Source organism: Trichomycterus rosablanca, chromosome 24 (genome assembly GCF_030014385.1).
Source record: "Trichomycterus rosablanca isolate fTriRos1 chromosome 24, fTriRos1.hap1, whole genome shotgun sequence".
In the NCBI taxonomy this organism is placed as follows: domain Eukaryota; kingdom Metazoa; phylum Chordata; class Actinopteri; order Siluriformes; family Trichomycteridae; genus Trichomycterus; species Trichomycterus rosablanca.
In genome coordinates, this window is record NC_086011.1 from 11,251,026 (window position 1) to 11,273,476 (window position 22,451).

The 22,451-nt window shown below is 39.3% G+C and overlaps 1 protein-coding gene across 6 annotated transcripts in view; it reads right to left on the bottom strand.

Moving 5' to 3' along the window:
* srpk1b (SRSF protein kinase 1b) overlaps window positions 1-22,451 on the bottom strand; it is a 96,087-nt gene that overhangs the window by 23,970 nt on the left and 49,666 nt on the right. For all 6 annotated transcript variants that reach the window (XM_062986605.1, XM_062986604.1, XM_062986600.1 and 3 more), the window contains 7 exons: window positions 19,969-20,084; window positions 11,778-11,886; window positions 10,541-10,628; window positions 8,668-8,755; window positions 7,119-7,225; window positions 5,247-5,412; window positions 2,451-2,476 (listed from right to left, as the gene is read on the bottom strand). In XM_062986605.1, coding sequence (XP_062842675.1) covers window positions 2,451-2,476; window positions 5,247-5,412; window positions 7,119-7,225; window positions 8,668-8,755; window positions 10,541-10,628; window positions 11,778-11,886; window positions 19,969-20,084 — 700 coding nt within the window. The remainder of the gene's footprint in view (window positions 1-2,450; window positions 2,477-5,246; window positions 5,413-7,118; window positions 7,226-8,667; window positions 8,756-10,540; window positions 10,629-11,777; window positions 11,887-19,968; window positions 20,085-22,451) is intronic.

The window sequence follows — 22,451 nt, forward strand, 5'->3', positions numbered from 1 at the left end:
TGTGGTCAGTCACAATTGCTTTTTTTTAGATCAAGTAGAGGAAAAAAATATGGAATCACTCAAATCTGAGGAAAAAATTATGGAATCATTAGAAAACACTGCACCATTATTACTTTGTTGCACCACCTCTGGCTTTTATAATGGTTTAAACTCTCTGAGGCATGGAGTTAACTAATGACAAACAGTATTCTTCATCAATCTGCCTTCAACTGTCTCTTGCTGTTGCCAGATCAGCTTTGCAGGTTGGAACCTTGTCATTGACCATTTTCTTCAATTTCCACCAGAGATTTTCAAATGGATTGAGATCCGGACTATTTGCAGGCCATGCCATTGACATTATATGTTTTCTTGAAGGAAAGTTTTCACGTCCTTTGCCCTATGGCAAGATGCATTATCATCTTGAAAAATGAAGTCATCATCACCAAACATCCTTTCAACTGATGGAATAAGAAAAGCGTCCAAAATTTCAATGTGGACTTTGGCATTTATTGAAGACCATCTCCCCTGTGCCTTTACCCGACATGCAGGCCCATATCATCAACAACTGTGGAAATTAACATGTTTTCTTTAGGCAGTTATCTTCATAAATTTCATTGGACAGACACCAAACAAAAGTTCCAGCATCATCACCTTGCCCAATGCAGATTCGCGATTCATCACTGAAGATCACTTTTATCCAGTCACCCACAGTCCACGATTGCTTTTCTTTAGCCTACTTTAACCTTGTTCTTTTCTTTTTAGGTGTTAATGATGGCTTTTGTTTGGCTTTTCTGTATGTAAATCCCATTTCTTTTAGGTGATTTCTTACAGTTCAGTCACAGACATTGACTCTTTCCGGCCACTTGTTTCTCATTTGTTTTGTTGTGCATTTTCTGTTTTCAAGACATATTGCTTTAAGTTTTCTATCTTGATGCTTTGATGTCTTACTTGGTCTACCAGTATGCTTCCCTTTTACAACCTTCCCATTTTGTTTGTACTTGGTCCAGATTTTAAACACAGCTTACTGGGAACAACCAACATCTTTTGCGACATTCCACAATGATTTATCTTCTTGAAGGACTTTTATAATCCTCTCATTTGTTTCAACTGACATATCTTGTGTTGGAACCATGTTTCATGACAATCTGCTTTGTGCAACAGCTCTCCGAGGTGTAAGCACTCTTTTTAAACTGAAGAATAATTAGCAAATCTAATCTGCTGCAGATGTTTTGTTTTTAAACTGCAAATTACAGAGTGATTCCATAATTTTTTCCTCAGATTTGAGTGATTCCATATTTTTTTCCTCTACTTGATCTAAAAAAAGCAATTGTGACTGACCACAACTATTATATTTGTTTCTTTTTTTTTATTGTTTCTTAATGCCAGAAGGTTGACATTTTGAAAAATGATAGTTTTGTGGCATGTCTGTGATTTTTTTTTTTTCTACAAAATTAAACAATTGACAGAACATCTTCCAAGAGTGGTGATTCCATAATTTTTGCCAGGGGTTGTATTTGCTAAGTGGCATACTGCTAGGGTAACACTGATGCAGAGCCATATATTGGGATTTTGCTGCCACCAAGAGAATGTCTTTATCCTGGAAGTCGAGTTTTTTTCATTAAGACAATTCCAGGCCTCATCCTTCACATGCTACAACAGCATAGCTTTGTAGACACAGAGTATGTGTGCTTGGCTGGCCTGACGGCTGTCAGGACCTGTCTGCTATTGAAGAAACATGTCATGAAGTGGAAAATTAAAAAATTGCAACCACAGACTATTGAGAAAGTTACATCTTAAATCAAGCAAGATTTAAGATTTGGACATACTATTTACTTGCAAAATTGCAAGTTAGTAAACTAAAAATTAAAAAGTGTAATTAACAGTAAAAGTGATGTAACATAGTGGTAAACATGCATTTGTCCCAACTTTTTGAAGGTGTTTGAGGCAATTCTAACTTTGTTTACATTAACAAAATATAATTAAGCTGATCTGCAGGGAAACTTAACTTTTGTATTTTTGTCAGTTCAATAAATATTCAAGAGAATTAGCAAATCCTGTTTTTATTGCATATACAAAAATCTCCCAACTTTGCCAGAAATGGGGTTTGTATGGAAAACCTGTGGAAACTGAATAAACAGTACACTTTTCATGGCTGGATATCATTAAAACATGACTGGAGCTATAGCTAAAAAGCGCAATTTATTATTCTTCAAAATAGCTAATCCAAATTTAATCCAAAAAAGTTAATCCAATTCATTTCAAATTTCTTAACAAAACCACATGTCCTTGTACATTTGAAAGGCTGCTGTGAAACAATGCTTTTAAAACTAGACACTAGCATCTACAGTACATCTTGTCAGTGGAAAAAAACATTAAACCATACTTAAATACACTTAAAATAAATGACAGTGGTTATCCTGTTAAGTTAATTATGGAATTAAATTAATGAATACATAAATAACAGATCATACCTGTTTGGGGACTGGAGCTGTGCATACTGTGAAATGAGAGCAAACACGTTTAAACACTTTAAAAAAAATACAACAGAATCAAGACAAACCACATGCGGCTACAGTGATTGGCATATAGAGAGAGAGACTGGGCCAACTTCAAAGGCAGAGCTGCCAATGGCCCAATTAAAATAAAGTTTTACAAAGAAGACTAAAGGTGGATTTGAAATTTAGGATTTGGGGAAAAAAAACATAAAATTACATAGAATTTGGGGAAAATACATAAAATACATTTAAAAAATACATTAAAATACATAGGATTTGGAAAAGTACATAAAAAATAATATTTAGCAATAATCAAAAGTATGCAAGTGCTAATTATCCTGCAGTTAAAATTACTCCTGCATATTTCTTTATATTTCATTTATTTATTTATTTAATGGAAAAAAAAAGAATAAACATTAGTCATATCTAATTCCCACAACTGTTATTTCCTCTGCCAATGCAGACCACCACTATGATTGACAGGGACCGCAGACTTTCACACACCCCCTCAAACACAGTTGCCAACTGCTTCTTTTCACCAGCCAGAGACAGGGTCTCAAAGAAAGCAGTATAGCATATGGAGAGTCCAGGACAACTATCCATTAATCAGTCACCTTTTATGCAGGCAGCTCTTTAACCAACATGTCTCAAGAGCAACTAGGGTCCTCATGTTAGAATATAAACCAAGGCTTTTACATAAAGTTGCAGAAAGGCGGGTGGTACAGGGAAGGTCAATCTTATCAGAACTCACGTAACAGAACACGCTTGATGAAACTGACTTGGACATGTCCTGGGCAAGTTTCACTGATGTTTGTGGGTGTAAAGTTAGCTCTGCCAGCATGCTACAGTTACAGTAGGGAAAGTATAAAACCATCCTTATAAAACAGATAGTTCTGGTCCTAAAATCTGATTGGCTGAGCCACGTTCGAAGCCGTTGTAAAATCCCCGATAAACGCACACCTATGACCACCTCACATCATTCCATATTAATACGCCACTGAAAAGAAAAAGTGAATGTTATGTTCGCCCTCATGTTGCCTAGCAACACTGTTAACGAACTACCTGGGGTCGCGGAAGAATGCTTTGGGATAAGCAATAAGCCACTCGAGCAATAAGCTCGAGAAAAAAGACCATAAGCAATAAGCCACTCGAGACCGTGCGTTACTGCTATGATTTTATCACGGGGAAAGACGTTTTACAACCTTCCCCATGATAAAATCGCAGTAACGCACGGTCTCTCGTGGCTTATTGCTTTAATACTCGTGCGTGCATGGCTGTTTACAACGCGGAGCTCATGATGGGAGGACATGAACGTATACAAATCTTTCTGACACAAAGCTCATTTTCAGCTGAATTACTCCCGACATGTGGCAGGGACTGAGGACTATTGGTGAATCCAGAGACTTTGAGGCTAAATGCACGAGCACTGCCATGTCAACAAGTTGTGCAAAAAGAAGCAGCCCTGTTAGAGATGATGGGTGTGTAATCAGCATCTCGGAGGAAGAGGTTTCAGGAGCTCTGAAGCACAAGAACCTGGAAAGTGGCCGACCTAGATAGCATTTCTCAGCTGATCAGCTACCTTGTTTGTTTACCTTTATCTTCAATGAGCCCCTATTTCAGTTTGTGGTCCCACTATCAACCGGTAGTTATGAAGACAACAATCACCATGGACCCACTTCAGTTTGCCTCAGGTTCTACTGAGGATGTCATCTATCATGTCCTACACACCACCCTCAACCATACAAAACCAAAGGGAACTATCTGAGACCACTTTTAATACTATAGTTCCCCAAAGACTGGCCTACAGGCTTAAGTGAGATAAGCTGTTAACCTGTTGCCAGGCTAACTGCCTCATACTGAACATAAACAAAACAAAGGAACTAGTTGTGGACTACTGGAGAAGGCAGCCGCAAACCTACACCCCACCCAGTTTTGGTGGGAGGAGAGAAGAGAGTGAGTACCTTTTTGGGTACCTGGCCGGTCAAGAGCACAGCTTAAGATATGTATAATCCTTAACTAGTTACTTAAGTACCTGTGCTACATAAACCACCTATTATTCCAAAAGCCATTAATGTGTTTTGGACAATGAATAAACAAACATTTTGATGTTGACAAAATATTAAAAAGATTTATAATTGTTCCAGGGTTTCCCCAGTTGGAGACAATGGGGTCCCAGAGACTCAGAAATACATTTGTAATATTTTCTAGACCTAAGAGATGTATCTCAGCTTTTGCTTTCAATAGGACTGCAGGTGCTCAATTTAATCTGGTTAATTGGTGAATTAGGTAACTAAGGCGACAATGACTTTTTTACACAGGGCCACTCTTTTGCCCTCAAATTAAGTAATAGTTTTAAAGCTTTTGCGATCATTTTTTAAATTTATTTTGCAACAAATCTTTATCCTATTTTATCACAGGGCAGTGACAGCACAGTGGTTAAGCTATTGGACTACTGATTGGAAAATCTCTGACTGACATCCACCACCAAGTTGCCACTGGTGGGCCCCTGAACAAGGCCCTTAACCATTGATTGCTTGCAAGTATTTGTATTCAGTCACAAATGTAAGGTGATGTGGATAAAAGCATCTGCCTTAATGTACACTCAAATTTGTTTTAAGAAATTAAGTGTACCACATAAACAAAAACAACATTTAAACAAAAGAAATCAGGATAGGACAAATTTGTGCATGGCATTGTATCTTCTTGGTACATAGTCAAATTTCCTGTTTATTTGGCAAAACAATTCCTAAAATATCCAGACTGTGAACTTACCTGCAGAGCCAGATGGTGGAGGAGCTCCAGATTTCTGCCACTCAGATGCCTCGGAAGCCAGCTTCTTGATGTATGACTCATCAATGCTCATCAAAATATTCTCTGGCTTAATGTCTGTATGAATGATCTTACACTTGGTGTGCAGATAGTCCAGACCCTGTAAAACCTATGGTAGATAATTCCTTACTTTAAAGGTATATCTTAAGAGTATAGTTTGTTTTTGCATAGCTGCACAAAATCCTAACATGAATGATAATGAATGTAAATACAGTGGGGCCAAAAAGTCAGCCACTGATTGTGCAAGTTCTCCTACTTAGAAAGATGAGAGAGGTCTGTAATTTTCATCATAGGTACACTTCAACTATGAGAGACAAAATGAGAAAAAAAAAAATCCAGGAAATCACATTGTAGGTTTTTTTAAAGAATTTATTTGTAAATTATGGTGGAAAATAAGTATTTGGTCACCCACAAACAAGCAAGATTTCTGGCTCTCACAGACCTGTAACTTCTTCTTTAAGAAGCTCTTCTGTCCTCCACTCGTTACCTGTATTAATGGCACCTGTTTGACCTTGTTATCTGTATAAAAGACACCTGTCCACAGCCTCAAACAGTCAGACTCCAAACTCAACCATGGCCAAGACCAAAGAGCTGTCGAAGGACACCAGGAAGAAAATTGTAGACCTGCACCAGGCTGGGAAGAGTGAATCTACAATAGGCAAATAGGTTGGTGTGAATAAATCAACTGTGGGAGCAATTGTAAGAAAATGGAAGACATACAAGACCATTGATAATCTCCCTCAATCTGGGGCCCCACGCAAGATCTCATCCCGTGGGGTCAAAATGATCATGAGAACGGTGAGCAAAAATCCCAGAACTACACAGAGGGACCTGACGAATGACCTGCAGAGAGCTGGGACCAAAGTAACAAAGGCTACCATCAGTACAACACTACGCTGACAGGGACTCAAATCCTGCAGTGCCAGGCGTGTCCCCCTGCTTAAGCCAGTACATGTCCAGGCCCATCTGAAGTTTGCCAGAGAGCATATGGATGATCCAGAAGAGGATTGGGAGAATATCATGTGGTCAGATGAAACCAAAATTGAACTTTTTGGTAAAAACTCAACTCGTCGTGTTTGGAGGAAGAAGAATGCTGAGTTGCATCCCAAGAACACCATACCTACTGTGAAGCATGGGGGTGGAAACATCATGCTTTGGGGCTGTTTTTCTGCAAAGGGGACAGGACGACTGATCCGTGTTAAGGGAAGAATGAACGGGGCCATGTATCGTGAGATTTTAAGCCAAAACCTCCTTCCATCAGTGAGAGCATTGAAGATGGAACGTGGCTGGGTCTTCCAGCATGACAATGATTCCAAACACACCGCTCGGGCAACGAAGGAGTGGCTCTGTAAAAAGCATTTCAAGGTCCTGGAGTCTCCAGACCTCAACCCCATAGAAAATTTGTGGAGGGAGTTGAAAGTCTGTGTTGCCCAGCGACAGCCCCAAAACATCACTGCTCTAGAGGAGATCTGCATGGAGGAATGGCCAAAATACCAGCTACAGTGTGTGCAAACCTGGTGAAGACTTACAGGAAACGTTTGACCTCTGTCATTGCCAACAAAGGTTATGTTACAAAGTATTGAGTTGAACTTTTGTTATTGACCAAATACTTATTTTCCACCATAATTTACAAATAAATTCTTTAAAAATCCTACAATGTGATTTCCTGGATTTTTTTTCCTCATTTTGTCTCTCATAGTTGAAATGTACCTATGATGAAAATTACAGACCTCTCTCATCTTTCTAAGTAGGAGAACTTGCACAATCAGTGGCTGACTAAATACTTTTTGGCCCCACTGTATATAGGCACTGTACCTGACGAATGATGCTTTTAACACAGATCAGGGGCAACCCCTGGTAGTTCGACTTAATAATCCACTTTAGCAAATGATGTCCAAGGACTTCAAACACCATGCACACATCTGAAAGCACCAGTTAAGGAAACAGAGAAAGGGAGGAGAAAATGAACAACACTAAAAAGATGACACAGTACATGAAATACTGACTGAACACAGGAGCTTCAAATGCATGTGTTTTCAGCCCCCTCATGCACTCCTACACACAACTGTGTTGCTAAGCACAGCTCCAACATCATCCTCAAGTTTGCTGATGATACCACTATCATGGGCCCCATTACAAATGGTGATGAAATGACCTACAGGGATGAGATCAGAGTGTTAGCTGAATGGTGTAGTGACAGCAATCTCTGTCTCAAGGTCAGCAAAACTAAAAAGATAATTGTGGACTACAGGAAGCTCCAGGAGGATGACCACATGTTCATTTGTACATTTGAAAGGCTGCTGTGAAACAAATTAGGACTGCTAGGCTGCATCTCACTAAAGACCTGGATCTTACACATCAACGCAGTTGTGAAGTCTGCTCATCAGCTTCTTTCGTAGGCTTAGGAAGTTTGGTCTCCTGCCTAAAATCCTGATAAACTACAAGGGCAACATAGAGAGCATACTGACTGGCTGCTTTCTCCATGACCGTAAGAAATATGTTTGTATTCATTTCTAGACCTAAGAGATATATCTCAGATTTTGCTGTCAATAGGACTGAAAGTACTCAATTAAATTGGCTGATTAAGTAACTAAGGCGACAATGACTTTTTTTTACACAGGGCCACATTTTTTATATTTCTTTCTTTTTAAATTAAATAACAGTTGTAAAGCTTTTGCAATATATTTTTTTTAATTTATTTTGCAACAAATTTTTATCCTATTTTATCATAGGGCCATGACTGCACAGTGGTTAAGCAGTGCATCTCACTAATGGTTTGGGCCTTACACATCAAGGCAATAGTAAAGTCTGCTCATCAGCTTCCTTCATAGACTTAGGAAATTTGGCCTCCTGCCTAAAATCCTGATAAACTACAAGTGCACCATAGAGAGCACACTGACTTTCTCCTTCTCCATGACCGCAAGGCCTTCCAGAGAGTTGTGAGAGCAGCTGGGTTCATCATCAGTAACAAACTACCAGCTTTACAAGGCATCTACCACAGCCGGTGTCTAAAAAAACCTACAAAAAAATCACTGCTGACCACACTCCGCACAAGACTGCCATATCAGGCATCATTGCAGCATTCAATGCAGGACCAGCAGGCTAAAGAACAGCTTCTACCTGAAGGCCATCAGAATACTGTACATGTAACCATTTTCACTCCATTATTCTTCACACACACACACACACACACACACACACACACACACACAACTCTGGGCACTCTGAGAATGTAATACCGTTTGGACTATAACCTCTTTCGTCAGTATTTTTTATCAATTGCTCTTGATTCATTGCACAATAACACAAATATATAGTTTAATATTTCCTCAAAGCAACTAGAAAAATATCTGTGAAAGGATACGTGTGCCATTGATGCCTGAAACCTTGAAGTTGTCCAGCAACTGCACTACTTTTTCTCTGCAGGGGTCATTTGGGTCAGAGTTTCGGACCTAAATCAGACAGACAGAAAGTGAGTTCACACATTTTAGACAGTCATAAACAATTTAAATACAGTGGGGAAAATAAGTATTTGATCCCCTGCTGATTTTGTAAGTTTACCCCCTTACAAAGACTTGAACAGTCTATAATTTTTATGGAAGGTTTATTTTAACAGAGAGAGACAGAATATCAACAAAAAATCCAGAAAAAAAACTTTAAATAAAGGTTATAAATTAATTTCTATTTAATTAAGGGAAATAAGTATTTGATCCCCTACCAACCAGCAAGAATTCTGACCCCCACAGACCGGTTATGTGCACATGAGGCACACAAATTAGTCCTGTCCCTGTATAAAAGACACCTGTCACAGAATCAGTTTCTTCCGTTCAAATCTCTCGACCACCATGGGCAAGACCAAAGAGCTATCAAAGGACGTCAGGGACAAGATTGTAGACCTGCACAAGGCTGGAATGGGCTACAAGACCATCAGCAAGAAGCTTGGTGAGAAAGAGACCACTGTTGGCGCGATAATTTGAAAATGGAAGAAATACAAGATCACAGTCAATCGCCTTCGCTCTGGAGCTCCATGCAAGATCTCGCCTTGTGGGGTAAGAATGATTCTGAGAAAGGTGAGGTCAGCCCAGGATTACACGAGAGGAGCTTGTCAATGATCTCAAGGGAGCTGGGAACAGAGAAATGCTGGATATGACCCCAAGAACACCATCCCCACTGGGCATTTCTCTGCCTCCAAACACGGCGAGTGGAGTTGATGCCAAAGAGCTCAATTTTGGTCTCATCTGACCATATCACATTCTCCCAAGCTTTCTCTGAATCATTCAGGTGTTCATTGGCAAACTTCAGACGGGCCTGTACATGAGCCTTCTTGAGCAGAGGGACTTTGCGGGCACTGCAGGATCTCAATCCATTACGGCGAAGTGTGTTACTACTGGTTTTCTTGGTGACTGTGCTCCCAGCTCCCTTGAGATCATTGACAAGCTCCTCCCGTGTAATTCTGGGCTGACCTCACCTTTCTCAGAATCATTCTTACCCCACCAGGTGAGATCTTGCATGGAGCTCCAGAGCGAGGGCGATTAACTGTGATCTTGTATTTCTTCCATTTTTGAATGATCGCGCCAACAGTGGTCTCTTTCTCACCAAGCTTCTTGCTGATGGTCTTGTACCCCATTCCAGCCTTGTGCAGGTCTGCAATCTTGTCCCTGACGTCCTTTGATAGCTCTTTGGTCTTGCCCATGGTGGTCGAGAGATTTGAACGGAAGAAACTGATTCTGTGACAGGAGTCTTTAATACAGGGACAGGACTAATTTGTGTGCCTCATGTGCACATAACCGGTCTGTGGGGGTCAGAATTCTTGCTGGTTGGTAGGGGATCAAATACTTATTTCCCTTAATTAAATAGAAATTAATTTATAACCTTTATTTAAAGTTTTTTTTCTGGATTTTTTGTTGATATTCTGTCTCTCTCTGTTAAAATAAACCTTCCATAAAAATTATAGACTGTTCAAGTCTTTGTAAGGGGGTAAACTTACAAAATCAGCAGGGGATCAAATACTTATTTTCCCCACTGTATAATCATCATCCTTTTACCACAGCTTAAACCTACATTGTTTTCTCTCACAATCCTTAAGCCTCTAAAGATGTAAAAAAAACCTCTGGCTATTAAACTGTATTAGTTTTAAAGTGCAGAGAGGAATATTCTAGAAATAAGCTGACGCAGACCAGCGCTAATTGGCTATTTATCACAGTGGTCACCATAGCAGCAGTGCTGGTGATGCTTACCGCGAGCAGGAGCTTGATCTCGTCTAGGGCTGTTTCAGTGTAATGCTCTGCACTCTTTACCACCTTCATGGCCACAAAGTTCTTTTCTCTAAAACACACAGTTTGCATTAACTTTATTATTTACTAACTTACTTATTAAAAGGTAAAACCAAAGGTCTAAGGTTTTCACACAATTAATATATCATTTATTACACAAATATTACCTCCACATAATCATTTGTATGTTTATATAGTATATAATAATGGGTAGGTGCCAGTCTTAATCTCTTAAACTTCAGGGAAACTAATAATATCAATATTATAAGTCAATAATACTTTTATATTATGGCATATTCCAAGAGTGGTAGGCCGCAGAAAGTCAACCAATGGCCGTTTTAACTATCAGAATCTTAATTGGGTCATGCTAAAATGACTGCATCACATAATTGTTTAATTATTTTTATTAAAGAGAACACCATGTGTTAAGGAAACCCACCATTACATTACAGAAATAGCCTAAACTGTTGACACAAAGCATGCTTATGCCAAGCTGCTTATGCCAAATCCTGACCCTACCATCTACATGTTGCAGTAGAAATTAATCAAACCAGAATAAATTTAAAACTTGTGCCCACTGTGGCCTCTGATTCAGTTTTTCACCAAAAGCCTTAAGAATTGTCAATGCAAGTTCAGACAAAAATATTATTAAAATAATGTGAGGATTTGAAGGGGTTAAATTTGCGAATTAAAAAAAACAGCCATAATCTCTAGACAAAAAAATTATGATTTTAGTAAATTTAGGTAAACATACAGGCTGATTTTCAACCGAACACTCAGGTTTTAAGCTTGTGGGTTGTAAGGTGCTGCTTCTTTAGAATGAAAAGATAGTATAAAATATAGAGTTCTGAATAACAACTAAATCATCCAAGATGACTTCTAATTGCTGACGTCTGGTAACATTTTCAAAAAGGTAATGTAAAAAACAAGAGAAACAACATACTTTCAGTTTCTGATCATACAGGGTCTAATCTAAATGGATCAAATAGATTTTTTTTTTTTGTCATATTTTTAGTTAATAATTATAGGGTTTTTTTTCACTTTTCTCATTTTATTTTGTGAATTTTTTGTTTTATCATTAGAATTATTGCTAAAATTATTAAATTAGTCATTTCATAGTGGTGTGCATGAACAACAAGTTTTCAGAAATTAATATTTGCTCTACAAATGGTCTTTCTCACAAAAAAGTGGTAGAACTTACTGGATATCCCACACCAGCCACACAGTGGAGAAATGCCCCCAGCCCAATTTACGGATCACATGGTAGCGGCTGTTGAACAGGTCACCAATCTTCACATGGTGATAACCACCTGCAGAACGTCAATGGGGAAAAGTGGTTTCTTTTACATCTTTTTCTTTTTTTTTTATCTACAATAATATTTGTGTACAAGGTATATCCATCCATATGCTCACCATGTATGTAAAAAGTACACCCATTAAGCCCATATACCATATTTCTATTCATTATATTAAAGTAAGACATAGACCACTGAAGTCATGCTTCATTCTGTAGTCCTCGTTATGCCCATATTTGGAGACCCAGGTCTAAGTCCCCTAATTTCCTATGGCAAAAATGAATGTTTTTTTCAATAAATCGGCTCTAACGCATCCTGTGCTAAATAAACATGTTCAGAACCCTATACGTTTTGTCCTATGTAAATTTTTCTGCTGTACATCACTGGATCCTCTGAATTACGTGTTAAAGGGTCGTAATATTAATAATGCTACACGAAAGCTAATGCTACTGCGCATTAATTAGACATCACTGAACTACAATAAGCAGCCCGCAATACCGCCAGTTTGGTGACTGCAACCAAAGGCGTAACACCCAACCATCCTTGCTTTCTACTTTAATGTAGCTAGCTACTAAAAATATAAACTAAAGCTTGTGAATATCACTCCACTGTTACACTGGTGAATCACGCTGCTTCATGCGGTTATTTAAGAGGCTTCCAGTCTAGTGACGTCAATTCAGTGTGCAGTAGCATTAGCTTACATGTAGCAATATTCATATTTTGACTCTTTAACAACTTCATAATTCAGAGGATCCAGTGAAAAAAAACAGAAGAAATAAAACAAAACGGAACAGCTTTGGAACATTTTTTATGACTACAGGATGCGAGAGACAATTTTCGAAATCTCCATACATTTTTCCCATTCAAAATTTCTCTTAGACCCGGGTTACCAAATATGGGCATAACAACATGGCGTGGACTACAAAATGACGACACGACTTCAGTGGTCTATTAGAAGGTATGTTAGAAAAATAAAGCAGTAATTATCATAGCTCTTTCTACTCATTAGCCTAAAAAAATCCAGAATAGTGGCTAAAAACACCTGTAAAGTGTAAGCAAACACAATGATTGTTTATTTAGATGTTTTACACTGTGCTTGCACAATGGTTATATTCAAGGCCGGAAGTGTAGGTAATTTTTATATCAGTCTATAGCCCTTGTTAGGTACTGTTTTAGTATGTTGTCATTTTAGATTCTTTTTAGTGTTCTTTTATACCAATTTTTTTGAGAAACTGAGGAGTTTTGGCTTATTTAAATATGTTTCCTAGGTATCACTAAAGATTGACGTTCCTGTAAGTATTTAGGGAATTCAGTCAGTATATGTATGACAGAAAAAGATATTTGGCAGATATCACACATATTTGGTAGCTTCCCCCCTTACAAGAAAAGAATGTGTTAAATGGAACTCAATGATCATAACTCACATCTTAAAATTATTTGACACGTTAAAGCAGTGTCTAATTAACTGAAAACAAAGACTGTTTTCTTTAATAATATTTACAAACCCCCTTTTCAGAAAAGTTTGCAAATGCAATAAAAAGAAGAATCTGTGATTTGTTGATTTTTTAAAATCTTTATTTAACTGACAAAAGTACAACCCCAATTCCAAAAAAGTTGGGACCCTGTGTAAAATGTAAATAAATGTAAATGAAAACAAAATGCATTGATTAGCAAATCTGAAATAGACCCATGATTTATTCACAATACATAACAGAACATGGAACACATACCAGATGTTAAAAGTGAGACACTATCACCACTTCTTAAAAGCATATCGAGATATGAGTTTTTAGTCATATCGCACAGCCCTACTTTAGAGCCTGCTTTTATTTCCCCTTTTTTCTTTAATACCCTGCATTTTAGTTGATTCCACTAGTTTGGCACTCCAAACACTACCGACCTTTGTTAAAGTCAAGTCTATCGTCTACACACACAGACATTTAATTATTTGATTGATAATTTATATTAGTTCACCCCCCATCTGCTACTGGCCCGGCCCGTCTGTCACATTTTAAAACCCAGTGTGACCCCTCAGCCAAAAAGTTTGCCCACCCCTGTTTTAGAACATATACTCCCATCCAGACAACATCTCTTTCAGGGAAGACCTTGCATATTCCAGCAAGACACTGCTAAACCACATACTACATCCATCACAACAGCATGGCTTTGCAGAAGAAAACATTTGGCACATCATGAAATGAAAAATCCAGCAAAGAAGACCCAGGACTGTTGAGCAGCTAGAATCCAACATCAGACAACAATGGGACAACAATTGGTCTCCTCACTTCCCAGATGTTTACACACTGTTGTTAAAAGATGAGGGAATGCTACACAATGGTTAGACATGGCCCTGTCCCGACTTTAAGATGCATTGCTGCCATCAAGTTATAAATGAGGCATGTTCTGCTTCTAACTATATGGACTACAAATCCCATGCTCTCACGGACTGTCACATGTCCCGGTCAGCCAATCCTGATCGTGCTCACCGGCTCCGGAGTTTTGATTCAGTTTCTCAGGTTTGATTCAGTGAATCTTAATTAAACTCTTCTGTTTTTGTCTCGTTTTGCCGATCGTGTTTGCGCTCCTTATTACTGAATCGAACCGTTACCGTGTATAATCCTTGTTGTCTTCCGTATACTGTTTAGTTTTTCCTCTGGTTTTGGACTCTACCTGATTTTGTACACTGTTTTGCCCTTTTTATATTAAACTTTCCCTGATTTATATTCCGCGAGCGTCTGGTCAGTTTCTGCCTCGTAACATGTTGGTATTTTAATGAAAATATAAAGTATGTAAACAATCGAGATTGTCACATTCTAACATCGGGTGAAAACGTTCATGCGAATTAACCAAATTAATCGTGAAAATCGCCAAGCCCTAGCTTAGAGCACTTAATTTTCCGTGATTTCTTTTTAAAAAAGAGCTCCTTGGCTCTATCATAGGGAAACTCTGCCAGAGGTGGCCCATTGATGCTCAGTAACATGCACGCTGCCAGATGGTCCCCCTGTAGCCTGTTTCTCAGGTCTGACTTCACCTTCACCTTCACACATATACTGTATATATACAGTGTATCACAAAAGTGAGTACACCCCTCACATTTCTGCAAATATTTCATTATATCTTTTCATGGGACAACACTATAGAAATAAAACTTGGATATAACTTAGAGTAGTCAGTGTACAGCCTGTATAGCAGTGTAGATTTACTGTCTTCTGAAAATAACTCAACACACAGCCATTAATGTCTAAATGGCTGGCAACATAAGTGAGTACACCCCACAGTGAACATGTCCAAATTGTGCCCAAAGTGTCAATATTTTGTGTGACCACCATTATTATCCAGCACTGCCTTAACCCTCCTGGGCATGGAATTCACCAGAGCTGCACAGGTTGCTACTGGAATCCTCTTCCAGTCCTCCATGATGACATCACGGAGCTGGTGGATGTTAGACACCTTGAACTCCTCCACCTTCCACTTGAGGATGCGCCACAAGTGCTCAATTGGGTTTAGTCCATCACCTTTACCTTCAGCTTCCTCAGCAAGGCAGTTGTCATCTTGGAGGTTGTGTTTGGGGTCGTTTTCCTGTTGGAAAACTGCCATGAGGCCCAGTTTTCGAAGGGAGGGGATCATGCTCTGTTTCAGAATGTCACAGTACATGTTGGAATTCATGTTTCCCTCAATGAACTGCAGCTCCCCAGTGCCAGCAACACTCATGCAGCCCAAGACCATGATGCTACCACCACCATGCTTGACTGTAGGCAAGATACAGTTGTCTTGGTACTTCTCACCAGGGAGCCGCCACACATGCTGGACACCGTCTGAGCCAAACTAGTTTACCTTGGTCTCGTCAGACCACAGGGCAGTCCAGTAATCCATGTTCTTGGACTGCTTGTCTTCAGCGAACTGTTTGCGGGCTTTCTTGTGCGTCAGCTTCCTTCTGGGATGACGACCATGCAGACCGAGTTGATACAGTGTGCGGCGTATGGTCTGAGCACTGACAGGCTGACCTCCCACGTCTTCAACCTCTGCAGCAATGCTGGCAGCACTCATGTGTCTATTTTTTAAAGCCAACCTCTGGATATGATGCCGAACAAGTGGACTCAACTTCTTTGGTCGACCCTGGCGAAGCCTGTTCCGAGTGGAACCTGTCCTGGAAAACCGCTGTATGACCTTGGCCACCATGCTGTAGTTCAGTTTCAGGGTGTTAGCAATCTTCTTATAGCCCAGGCCATCTTTGTGGAGAGCAACAATTCTATTTCTCACATCCTCAGAGAGTTCTTTGCCATGAGGTGCCATGTTGAATATCCAGTGGCCAGTATGAGAGAATTGTACCCAAAACACCAAATTTAACAGCCCTGCTCCCCATTTACACCTGGGACCTTGACACATGACACCAGGGAGGGACAACGACACATTTGGGCACAATTTGGACATGTTCACTGTGGGGTGTATATACAGTGTATCACAAAAGTGAGTACACCCCTCACATTTCTGCAGATATTTAAGTATATCTTTTCATGGGACAACACTGACAAAATGACACTTTGACACAATGAAAAGTAGTCTGTGTGCAGCTTATATAACAGTGTAAATTTATTCTTCCCTCAAAATAACTCAATATACAGCCATTAATGTCTAAACCACCGGCAACAAAAGTGAGTACACCCCTAAGAGACTACACCCCTAAATGTATAAATTGAGCACTGCTTGTCATTTTCCCTCCAAAATGTCATGTGATTTGTTAGTGTTACTAGGTCTCAGGTGTGCATAGGGAGCAGGTGTGTTCAATTTAGTAGTACAGCTCTCACACTCTCTCATACTGGTCACTGAAAGTTCCAACATGGCACCTCATGGCAAAGAACTCTCTGAGGATCTTAAAAGACGAATTGTTGCGCTACATGAAGATGGCCAAGGCTACAAGAAGATTGCCAACACCCTGAAACTGAGCTGCAGCACAAAGGCCAAGATCATCCAGCGTTTTAAAAGAACAGGGTCCACTCAGAACAGACCTCGCGTTGGTCGTCCAAAGAAGCTGAGTGCACGTGCTCAGCGTCACATCCAACTGCTGTCTTTGAAAGATAGGTGCAGGAGTGCTGTCAGCATTGCTGCAGAGATTGAAAAGGTGGGGGGTCAGCCTGTCAGTGCTCAGACCATACGCCGCACACTACATCAAATTGGTCTGCATGGCTGTCACCCCAGAAGGAAGCCTCTTCTGAAGTCTCTACACAAGAAAGCCTGCAAACAGTTTGCTGAAGACATGTCAACAAAGGACATGGATTACTGGAACCATGTCCTATGGTCTGATGAGACCAAGATTAATTTGTTTGGTTCAGATGGTCTCAAGCATGTGTGGCGGCAATCAGGTGAGGAGTACAAAGATAAGTGTGTCATGCCTACAGTCAAGCATGGTGGTGGGAATGCCATGGTCTGGGGCTGCATGAGTGCAGCAGGTGTTGGGGAGTTACATTTCATTGAGGGACACATGAACTCCAATATGTACTGTGAAATACTGAAGCAGAGCATGATCCCCTCCCTCCGGAAACTGGGTCGCAGGGCAGTGTTCCAGCATGATAATGACCCCAAACACACCTCTAAGATGACCACTGCTTTATTGAAGAGGCTGAGGGTAAAGGTGATGGACTGGCCAAGCATGTCTCCAGACCTAAACCCAATAGAACATCTTTGGGGCATCCTCAAGCGGAAGGTGGAGGAGTGCAAAGTCTCGAATATCCGCCAGCTCCGTGATGTCGTCATGGAGGAGTGGAAAAGCATTCCAGTGGCAACCAGTGAAGCTCTGGCAAACTCCATGCCCAGGAGAGTTAAGGCAGTTCTGGGAAATAATGGTGGCCACACAAAATATTGACACTTCAGGAACTTTCACTAAGGGGTGTACTCACTTTTGTTGCTGGTGGTTTAGACATTAATGGCTGTCACGTAACATTTTGGAGGGAAAATGACAAGCAGTGCTCAATTTGGACATTTAGGGGTGTAGTCTCTTAGGGGTGTACTCACTTTTGTTGCCGGTGGTTTAGACATTAATGGCTGTATATTGAGTCATTTTGAGGGAAGAATAAATTTACACTGTTATATAAGCTGCACACAGACTACTTTTCATTGTGTCAAAGTGTCATTTTGTCAGTGTTGTCCAATGAAAAGATATACTTAAATATCTGCAGAAATGTGAGGGGTGTACTCACTTTTGTGATACACTGTATATATATATACAGATATATATATATATATATATATATATATATATATATATATATATATATATATATATATATATATATATATATATATACACCAGTCATATACAGTATATATTCCCCTAAAGAAAAAAGCTTAAAGTGTGGCTGTGGATGGATAAAAGAATAACTTAATTGCATAACTTATTGCGATTAATCACACTTTTCTTTCTTAAGACTGAAGCTTTTAATAAATGGAACAACACAATCATATTAATCATAATCATATGATTAATCCATGTTAAAAATGAACACATTAGCCTTGACAGCACTGTTTTAAAGCTTAGAATCTAAACAGGCTCCATTCATTAGGCAGTATGTGCCAAACCGAAAGTAGCATTCTAAATAAACCTAACTTAAAAAACTTAAATCTAACTTAACGTTAGCTAGTTTAATCTACCTTTCTTTCTTTCCTCTCCTCTATTTCTCCCCCTCTCTCCTCTTTTTCTCCCTAGCTGCGTCCGGAATCGCATACTTCCATACTCAATAGTACGCGAAATGAGGACGCGAGAGCGGTTAGTATGTCTGAATACACAGTATACACAAAGAGGTACGCGAGAAGTACCCGGATGACCTACTTATTGGGCAGCCATGTTTGAGTATGCAAGCGATGCACACTTGCGGTCCGTTAATGTATCCCATAATGCAACTGGAGCTGCGTAGGCGTTCGAAGCGTAATAAGAAACAAGAAAGATAGCGATCCTCTGTTTACAAGCGTAAGTAAGATAAATAAAATAAAACATTTTAAAGACGAATAAATAACAAAAACACGATAAATATCCAAAAGTTTGGCGAGTGGGGTTTGTAATGAGTCTGTAACCATGGTGATATTACGTCGTGATTACGGCGTGATGCCCCACGTCATCACTTGACCTTGGAAAGATGGCGGATGTAGTGAGTAGCAGTGTTGTGTGCATACTGCATACTTCTGTACTGGAAGTATGTACTTTTTTTACCGGCAGAGTAGTGCATACTTCCTCCAATCTAGTAGTACTCTCTAAGTATGCGATTCCGGACGCAGCTCCTGTCTCGCTCGCTTGTCAGGTGTGTAAAGATAGACATTTTTCCACTTCTGTATTCCTCACTCCAAAATAAAAGCCATCTGCTTTTGTAATTGCGGTTTCATGTAATTATATAAATTCTGATGGAGCAGTGGCAATAATTAAGCAGCGGTGAGCCGCCACCGCAAATTACATGTAGCGGAAACACTGTGCCTTCAACACATTCAAAAAAGTTGGGACAGAGGCAAAACAAGAGTGAAAAGTTAAAGTTACAGTGTTTTAAAACATTCCACAACACAGTTACATTGGTAACAAGAAAATAACTGGGTTTAAATAAGGATTGACCAGAAACTTAGCCTTTACAGGCAATGATGGGTTGTGGCTCACCATTTTGTACCTAACTTTCTGAGAAAGTCATCATCAGTTCAAAAAGAACATTTAATAAAACAAAATTGCAAATAATTTTTCACCAGTTACCATACATGAACTGTCAGACAACTCTGCATAAGAAACGATCATGCTACTGTGCTAAATATAGCCACATGGGTTTTTAAGTACTTTACTTTAAGTAAAAACATTAGACGTCTTTGTACTTTTGTCTGTTAAATAAAGATTTAAGAGAATTAACAAATCACAGATTCTTCTTTTAATTGCATTTTGTAACTTTTCTGGAAATAGGGTTCGTACATAGTTTTGTAGTTTTAAAATAATTTAAAATTTAAGGGTTGTACTTGATCATTTTTGTGGTAATGAACTGATAAAGATTGTCATTACTGGTATTGGTAGTGACGATACAAATTTTGATACTGTCAAAACTAGTTTAATGTGTAAGAAGAGATCAAAGTCCTTACCCTTGCAGTAGTCATTGGGATCTTCCTGCTCTTCATTGTCAGAGCCCAGGATCTCCTCCTCTTGCTCCTGCAGAGCTGAGTTGGGTTGGGTGGCTCCCCGCAGGTGGAGTTCAGGTCTGAAGAGGGTGAAGAAAACTTATAAGCAAACAAGTTACTAAAATCTTTGAATATTGTGTCTAACTATGTTTATATTTGAATTATTTTAGGTGACAAATCCATAATGCCATTTGTCTTTTCTGCATACATTTGCAAGAAACCTGATATTTGTATTGTAGAGACTAAAACCATTTTTTGTTCATTAAAATACTAACATTATTTTGCATTGTTTATGCTTTAGAAATAATCTTTTTAGCATTTTATTGAACTTTATTTTAACAACTGTGGTAAAATTAAATCAACTTAACAGTTTAAAAGTGGTGTATTCTGACATGGAGCTTTAGCACGTACGAAGAACCGCGCATCTCTCTTTGTATTATTCTGCCACTAATGCCAGCCCTTCAATCAGTAGCTGTTAAATCAGCGATTAGGTAATTTCTTATTTGCCCTTTTCTCTTTGAGACAAATTGTGTCTATTGAATGCCCAGCCAGGTCAGGGGCACTAGTAAACTAGCATATTAGACTGAGGTGCCACCCGAGAGCTTAAACCTTTCTAATATTGTAACAAAGGAATCTCAATATTGACAAATACACTATATGACTATATGAAGTATTTGGACACCTGACCATGAGCTTGCTGGAAATCACATTTTGAAAACACATATTATGAATATAGTAACCTCTATGTGTTCCTTTCGGCATTACAACAGCCTTCAGAAGACTTCTCACAAGACCTTAAATTGTGTCTGAGGAAATTTGTAAAGATTGATTAATTGATTTTCCAGTTGCTCAGTGGGGCTGAAGTCAGGGCTCTCTGCAGGCCACTGGTGTTCCTTACCTTAAACTATTGCTGCAATGTTGGAAGATTATGATTTTCTTTACATAACTGATTTATTATATCTGTTTGCAACTGGTGTGGCTGAAACACATAAATTAAAAAGTTAGAAGGTTTTCAAACTTTTTGGATATGACACTCCTTCAGTGTGCCAACCTTGAACTTGCCCCCCCACCATCAACCCTCGCCCAGAAACCATTGTGAAAGCTATTGACAAGTTACAACCCCAAATCAGAAAAAGTTGGGACAGTATGGAAATGCAAATAAAATAAAAATGCAGTGTTCCTTACATTTACTTTGACTTTTATTTGATTGCAGGCAGTTTGAACCCAAGATATTTCATATTTTGTCTAGTCAACTTAATTTCATTTATTAATAAACATCCATTCCTACATTTCAGGCCTGAAACACATTCCAAAAAAAGTTGGGACGGGGCAATTTAGGGCTAGTAATGAGGTGGAAAACTAAATAATGACATGATTCCAGACAGGTGATGTCAACAGGTGATTGTAATCATGGTTTGGTACAAAAGCATCACCTGTCTGGAATCATGTCATTATTTAGTTTTCCACCTCATTACTAGCCCTAAATTGCCCCGTCCCAACTTTTTTTGGAATGTGTTTCAGGCATGAATAAAATAAGTCTTTGATGAGCAAAGATGGCCAGAGTTTGTCAACAAATGCATGAGAAAATTATTGAAATGTTTAAAAACAATGTACCTCAAAAAAAGATTGGAAGGGATTTGCATATTACTCCCTCTACAGAGCGTAATATCATTAAACGATTCAAGGAATCGAGAGGAATTTCAGTGCATAAAGGTCAAAGGCACAAGCTCAAGCTGAACGCCCGTGATCTTCGATCACTCAGACGGCACTGCATCAAGAACCGCCACTCAACAGTAGCTGATATAACCACATGGGTGAGGGATTACTTTGGCAAACCTTTGTTAAGCACTACAATATGGAGTTACATGCACGACAACACGAATCCTCACACAGCACGCAGAGTAGCACCACAGATTTATTTTACTTTAATTTTTATTTCTATATGATAGTTTTGGTGTGATTTTGAGATTTTAAGCTGTTTTGTTTCTGGTGTGATGGCTGAGTGTTTAGTTTCAGACGTCCCCGCGGTTAAACTCGCTCTGGAGCTGTTAAATGAGCTGGGTATTCAAAATGAAGATTTTTTTGTTTTTTGTTTAAGTTTAAAATCCTAATACAGTTGTTTCTATTATTGTTGTTTTTATTTATTTATTCATTTTATTTATTTTGTTTAATACATTTTTGCCAAAGTTTTTATTACTTAGTGCGCCGGCTGGATCTGGTGACTAACACCGCCGCTGTTGGATCTGCGCGCCGGCTGGATCTGGTGACTAACCCCGCTGCTGTTGGATCAGCGCGCCGGCTGGATCTGGTGACTAACACCGCCGCTGTTGGATCTGCGCGCCGGCTGGATCTGACTAACACCGTCGCTGTTGGATCAGCGCGCCGGCTGGATCTGGTGACTAACCCCGCTGCTATTGGATCAGCGCACCGGCTGGATCTGACTAACA